At 47.8% G+C, this 6,819-nt stretch overlaps 1 protein-coding gene across 1 annotated transcript; it reads right to left on the bottom strand.

The window, feature by feature from the left end:
* Window positions 1-1,338: 1,338 nt before the first annotated feature.
* On the bottom strand, window positions 1,339-5,628 carry LOC137636591 (uncharacterized). The gene is made up of 3 exons (XM_068368990.1): window positions 3,802-5,628; window positions 2,097-2,790; window positions 1,339-2,006 (listed from the first exon to the last, which is right to left on the bottom strand). Exons 1-3 carry the CDS (start codon window positions 5,626-5,628, stop codon window positions 1,339-1,341), a joined length of 3,189 nt encoding a protein of 1,062 aa, XP_068225091.1.
* Between the last annotated feature and the right edge of the window lie 1,191 nt (window positions 5,629-6,819).

Genomic DNA, 6,819 nt, shown 5'->3' with positions numbered 1-6,819 from the left:
GGTTGGATTCCACAAATGTTCCATGAAAGAAAGGACAGTGTGTGTTGTGTGGTTTGTGTACTCTGTGTAACCTGTGTGACCTGCGTCTCGTCTAGACTCATGAAAATGATTTCGATTGTTCATCGCCGAACCATGACAGGAGAGCTCTAATTTTGTCCCATGCAAAAATTATAAAGGGCCCGAGGGTTTCACTGAAAGCAGCTGGGAGCCAACATTTGATAAAGTGGGCTACATCGTCAGCGGACTTGCTACGGATAAAGTTTAAGGCTTCTTTTAATATTTGCGGACACTTTTCAGTCACTATATTTTCCTTTCCTTTTGGATTTTCGTCCCCTGCTTTTTCTTCAGGGGTGGCACTGTTCGTCATGACGATTTGGTTTTCGTTTTCGCGTTCCTTTGGTAAGACTGGCGTAGTCTCTTCTGGTTCCACGGAGTCTGTTATTGCAGTGTTCACATTTGAGGTTTGAGGGTGGGGTGTTCGTTCTTTAGAGTTTGTCTGCATCCGTGGGGGGTTTCTTTGTGCTGGGGTTTTTGTGGGGCGGGGCCATTCGGTGCGGATTGCCTGTTGTGTTTGGCTGAGATTTGAATGGGGGAAGTACTGGCGGGATTGGGTGGAAGGATGGGTGGGGGGATGGGTGGATGGGTAATGGGATTGGTGGATGGGTGGGCGGATGATTGGATGGAAGGCTGTATGGATGGATGGGTGGTTGGGTTATTTCCTGTGTACCTTGCTGTTTCGGAGGTTTGTGGGACCTCTTCTGTGTTGTTGTGACTCGCCTGTGGTTGCAGGAGGGGTCTCCTGGACCACCTGGGAGGCCTGCGGGCTCTTTCGGGCCTGGGTGGAAGTTCTATTCCCGTGACCCTCGTTCTTTCCTGGTCGACTCTACTCAACCTTGCGGGGCACCTATCGTGCCAAGCGTGGTGGTCATTGTTACAGGCCGGACATCTGTTGTATGTTGGCTCTCCGTTTCTTATTTTCTTTATGCATACACCCGTATCGTGCCTAGAAGAGCAGACCCCACAAATGGGGAAGCGGGATCTACATTGGACCTTTTTGTGTCCATATTTATTGCATTTGAAGTATCGTTGGGGCTCGGGGATGTACTGTATTAGCCTGTAGCTACCGTACCAGCCCAGTTCGATCCTTTCTGGGGGTTCTCCCGTGACCCAGCACTTTACTTTGTACGATTGTTCCTTTCCTTTTGTGTTGAATCTAACGGCTCTCATTATTTGTGGATGCCTTTCTATTATATCAGTTACAAGGGAGGGTGAGAAGCCACACAGTACTTTAATTACGTGGGGTTCTGTTATTTTAATTTCCTCATACCCCGGTATACTTCAAATGGTTGCTTCTGCTTCTTTGTCCAGGGGGTGGACTATGAGGTCCCCATTAGGCTTATGTCTCACCGATAACTTAATGTGAGGGTACTTTGTTTCAGTGTATTCAATGAGTGAGTAAGCTGATTTACTTGGGTCTTTTGGGTCTTTTGGCACTGGGCTCCTGAACACTGTTAGATTTTGTGGGAGGGAATTTGTTTCAGATTTTTCTCCTGAGTTTTTGTTTCTTTTTCTTTTGCTTTCTACGATGGTGAAGCCATCTCCCTCCCCACTTTTTTCCTGGCTAGCAAATATGTCTTCTATTGACATGTTTCCATTGTTGTCATCACTTATATTGACAGTATTTTCTTGTCCTGTTTTACCATTTTTACCTGAGTTGTTGCTGATGGCACTGGTCTTATGCATGTTCTTTGCACTGCACTGGGTTTTTGCCCTATCACTTACACTTTTAGCTGCACTTGCACCGACAATTGCACTTTCACTTGCACCTGCACTTGCACTTGCACCTGCACCTGCACCGTCACTGTTGTTGATATTATTTATGGTATTTCCCCTGTAATGTGTTTTTGGTCTGACACTTAATCTTGCCCTTTCACTTGCACCTACACTTACACTTTCACTTGCACCTGCACCTACACTTAAGCTTCCACCTTCACTTGCACTTGCACCTGCACCTGCACTTTCACTGTTGTTATTTACGGTATTTCCATTGTATTGTGTTTTTTATCTTACTCTTTCACTTCCTCTTTCCCTTGTACCTACACTTACACTTGCACCTGCACCTGCACTTAAGCTTGCACCTTCACTTGCACTTGCACCTGCACCTGCACTTGCACTGTCACTGTTGTTATCACTGTTGTTATTTACAGTATTTCCCTTGTATTGTGTTTTTGATCTTACTCTTTCACTTGCTCTTTCCCTTGTACCTACACTTACACTTGCACCTGCACCTGCACCTGCACTTAAGCTTGCACCTTCACTTGCACTTGCACCTGCACCTGCACTTGCACTGTCACTGTTGTTATCACTGTTGTTATTAACGGTATTTCCCTTGTATTGTGTTTTTGGTCTAACACTAGCACTGTTACTTCTTATGTTGTTGGCATTGTTTTCACTGTTGCCTCCTATAGAGCTGTTGTTTCTTACCTTTGGTCTGTTGTTTTCATTGCTGTTGTTCCTATTTTCCTCTTTGTTGCTGGGTGTTGTTTTACTGTTTGCCCTGCCTATCCTTGGTGGGACTTTCGTCTTGCTTTCACTGTAAGCCACTTTAATTTCACTATCATTTTCACTTTCATTTTCACTACATTCACTGTTTTCATGTACACTGCTATCCAAATTTATTTCCAAATTTATTTCACTGTCACTATCTTCACTGGAATGGGTGGAGGGGGGGGAGCTAATGGGGGAAATGGGGGGGATTTGTAAACCGTCATTTAATTTGATGCTATCGCCCTGTAGGGGCGTTGAGAAGCTGGATATAATGTCATTAAAGGGTTTGTTTTGATTTAGGATACTGTTATTTTCCTCGATCTCTGAAAAATGTAGATTCAAGTCCGTAGAGTTTAAGCTTGAATTTTCGCCGATATTGCTGTAAGAGGCTGGATGGGGGGTGGCTGGACGTGAGATGGGGGGGTCTGGGGGGGTATTAAGGCATTCATCTGAATCCGAGGAGTCCTCGCTAGAGGTGGGGGGGCTGGTGGTGTCTCGTCTGAGCGGGGGGGGGGGGGAGGGCGAACCTCCAAAGTCGGCCATAATGGCTATCCAGTGTTATTTACTTTCACGTATGTTACGCTTAAGCGAACACGCAAAGCGCGAGACTCACAGAGAGTCTCACCTTACATCCTCTCGCTAGCGCAGTCGAGAGAGAACTGGCTAGACACTTCTTCTTCTTCTTAGATTGCCTAGCCCTTTTGGCTAGACACGGGCTCTTGCTTACGCAGCCCGTCCATGGTGTGGGGATAGATTGACAACACAGGTATTGGGTTAACCCTTGATCAGTAACAACAGATTATGACTTATATGTGACACTGTGCCAGCCCAGCAGCATCATCATCATGTCGGGATCTGCAGCCGCCCAGCTCATTGGGCATAGCTGCAAGTGCGACTGCTCAGCACCTTGAGCATAGTCGCAAGGGTTGATAAATGCGGACTTGCAATTGCTCAGCACCTTGAGCGTGATTGCAGTGTGGTCGCTCAGCACCAAGAGCATGACCTTGCGGACCAAGAAACAGGACCACTTGGAGCCGAAATGAAAGGTTTCAGTAGTAGGTAAAAGTGTTGATAGCAGTAAGTCCCAGTAAGTAGGAGAGACTGGGAGAGGAGGGAAGAGTTCAAGTAGTAGGGAAAAGCGGCAGTTCTAAGCATAGGTGCTTATCCCTGCTCAAGGGCGGGTGTGACTAGGGGACTAAGGAGTGATTGTATTACTGAGGAGGGAGTCTGAACAAGGGAGCAGACTTTAACTACCAGTTGCAGTACAAGGGGAATCAAGGTATCAATTGGCAGGGCCTCTGTCTGGGAGAGGATGGAGGATATTACTGGGGCATGGGGAGGAGGTTGATCAGAACCAGCAGGAGGTTCTTCAGCTGGGCTAGCAGTGATGTTGGGTTCTTGGTTGACTGCTGGTGTGGAAGTTTGCGCCGGCCTACGAGGAGGTCTTCGTCGTGGTTTCCTCTGCGGCTTCGGTTCTTCTGTAGTAGGTGGTCCACTCACAGGGTTGGAGTCTTGCTGTAGTTGCAGCCTTCGCAGGAACTCTGGACATCTCTTGTTCCAGGCATGGTGATTCTTGGAGCAGTTGGGACACTTTGCCTGGGTTTCATTTCCATCATTGTGGGCGTCTATGCAGGTCTGTGTGGGATGGGATCCGCTGCAGACCCCACAGACAGCCCGGCTCCGAAAGTGTGTTTTGTGGTGGCCAAAGCGTTGACAATTGAAGCAGCGAAGTGGTTCCTTCTCCAGGGCTTTGATGGGGAAGGTTCCCCACGGCCCTAGTTCCAGGTTTGGTGGGATGGGTCCAATGAAGGTGACGTTGACTTCTTTGGTGGGTGCCTTTCCTCTGCCCAACCTCCTCTTGGCCTGGGCAACGTTTTGGCACTCTGCTATGAGGGAGACTGGTAGTCTTGAAGGGTAGTTGTACACCACCGCTTTTCTCTGCTTCTTGGTAGGGTCCAAGAAGGTTAGGGTGGTTTCCTTGTGGAATAGACTGGCGGTGGCTTGATCCTTCGGAGTGATGATAATATCACCCTGTAAGTTGGGTCTTGCAGTGAAATTCAAGTCCGGTTTGGCAGCTGCCATGGCGGCCACTGCAGCGTATGTTGCAGTTCCTGTGGCTGCTGGCAGCTTGAACTTGGGGAGCTGGGGTTGAGCCGGTTGAACTGGGACTGGAAGGTTGTCGGTGGCTTCTACAGCTGCCATCTGGAAGTTGACAAGCTGTTTGGGTTGGGCAACAGGTGGATGTGGTTGCTGAGCAGGTCCCTCAGAAGCGGCCAGGTTTAGGTCTGAGCTCGGTTCGTTCTCTGTGATTGCCTGAGCCTCCTTTAGGAGCTGTGAGAGGCATGGAGTGCAGTTGCAATCCTCTGGGTGTCCTTCTGCTTGCAGTGGTTGAATGTCCTCGGGCAGGGCTAGTTCCATAGCTGGAACGTTGGTCACAGGTTTTGGGGTTGAGGTAAGTGGAGCGTCCTCTGTTACAGATGTCCTCTGGATAGGTGTTGCCGGAGATGGGGTAGGTGGCTCCGGGGTAGGTGTAACTTCATTGTCCAGTGGTTCCGGAGTTGTTGCTTGCTGGGTAGCTCTAACAGCTTCGGGGTCCATAGTTGATTTAGCAGGAGTGTTGGACATGCCGCCTTCAGTTCTGCTATAGAAAGAATATATACATGTCTGGCAGTCGCAGTCCCGGTAAGAGGGGCGAGAGCAACTGGGTGCAAAGACTGTCTCTTTGTACCGCCCTTGCACCCGGTATTTCTTCTGGAAGATGTTTGGGTAAGGTGGCTGTGGAGAGTAGGATGGTATATCCATATATCCTGGCCTGTGCTTTCTTTGTAGGAAGTGGTAGGCGCTTACAGCAACCATTCTAAAACATCCGAAGCAGTCGCATGTTTTACTGTGAGAGGGCAGTGTTGGGTCTCTGTGTTTGAACCCTATGTAGTCCATTAGCAGTTTCCTGAAGTCCTGGTACCTCAGGCAGCGATTGCACCTGCACTGTTTATCCCCATTCTTGCAGGGATTGATCCAAGATGGGTACAGGCTCCTTTTATAGGTAAGGAGGATGTCTGGGGTTTCATCCATAAAACTCATACTGGATGAAAGTAGTCACTGTAGTCAAAAAACAGTTATTTTATTGGCAAAAGCCAAAGAAAATAACCGGATTCTTTCCTCATATATGTGGCCTCTTCAACCAAGGTTGAGAGGTCCAAGTGACTAGGTGGATATAAGTCCACCCATCCAGGTGTTGCCAAGTCCGGTGTTGCTTAACTTCAGTAAGCTGGAGAGGTCCTGTCGGCGCGGGAGCTGGGCCGAGACTGGCTAGACACTGCAGTCGGGTGGTATTTATACCCAGGATCAGGATTACAAGTGAAAGGGCTGGAATTTTCATTGGTTTTCATTGGTTGATCGGAGCTGATATGGTATGGTGCCTGGTGTACGATGATCTCGGCCGGGAATACCAGTCTGTGACGTCATCGGGGGACCTGAGTTTTGATTGGCTGAGGCGTGCTCTGAGCCAGCCATTACTTTTAACTCAACCTGCCTAAAAGAGGGTCTCCTACCACGAAATAATAATAATAATAATAATAATAATAATAATAATAATAATAATAATAAAATCATCATCATAAATAGCAATCTAGTTGACTTCCAGACAAACCTCAAACGACAATATGACAATTATGGGTGTTGGGGCCTGATTGATAACGTCCCTGACTGGTGTTTGCCAGTCGGGGATTCGAGTCCCGCTCAGTCTCGTTAGTGCCATTAATATCTGCAACCTCACCATTCTTGTGAGCTAAGACTGGAGGATTTGGGGGAGTCTAGAGGTCTATCTGTTGAGTCATCAGCATTGCCTGGCCCTCCCTGGTCATAGCTTGGGTGGAGAGCGGGCTTGGGCGCTGATCATGTTATATATGGTTAGTTGCTAGGGCATTGTCCTGGTTGATAGAGCAATGTCACTGTCCCTTTCCCCTGCCATTCATGAGCAGCCTTTAAACATTTAAACTACGCAGAGTAAGATTTTGCATCACCCATTGAAACTGCACCGGATTTCTCAATGCAAAAGCTAATGCTGAGTAGACTACGACTGGGAAAAGGAGACAGCTTCTGAGCCAATTCATCTCATCAGCGAAGCCAAAGGAGACATCTCTATACAAAGCTTTTGTACTCTCTTAACAGCCAATGCATCAGCCGTGACAAAGACCCTCTGCATTTCGTTTCTGGGCTCCTTCATGATCTCGCTTCAGAAAGGAAATAATACTATTTCACTGAATTGTGAAA

The sequence above is a fragment of the Palaemon carinicauda genome, unplaced genomic scaffold (assembly GCF_036898095.1).
Source record: "Palaemon carinicauda isolate YSFRI2023 unplaced genomic scaffold, ASM3689809v2 scaffold337, whole genome shotgun sequence".
Classification (NCBI taxonomy): domain Eukaryota; kingdom Metazoa; phylum Arthropoda; class Malacostraca; order Decapoda; family Palaemonidae; genus Palaemon; species Palaemon carinicauda.
The sequence above is the reverse complement of the archived record's forward strand: the minus strand, read 5'-3'. Positions and strand labels throughout refer to the sequence as shown.

Bases quoted from the DNA above. Each gene is read 5' to 3' on its own strand.
- LOC137636591 (XM_068368990.1), bottom strand. From the start codon at position 5,628: ATGAGTTTTATGGATGAAACCCCAGACATCCTCCTTACCTATAAAAGG. The intron at 2,791-3,801 runs GTAGTTAAAGTC...ACGCCCCTACAG, and splicing joins TTCCCCTTGTACTGCAACTG to GGCGATAGCATCAAATTAAA. The intron at 2,007-2,096 runs GTACAAGGGAAA...GTGCAGGTGCAG, and splicing joins AGGTGCAAGTGTAAGTGTAG to GTGCAAGTGCAAGTGAAGGT.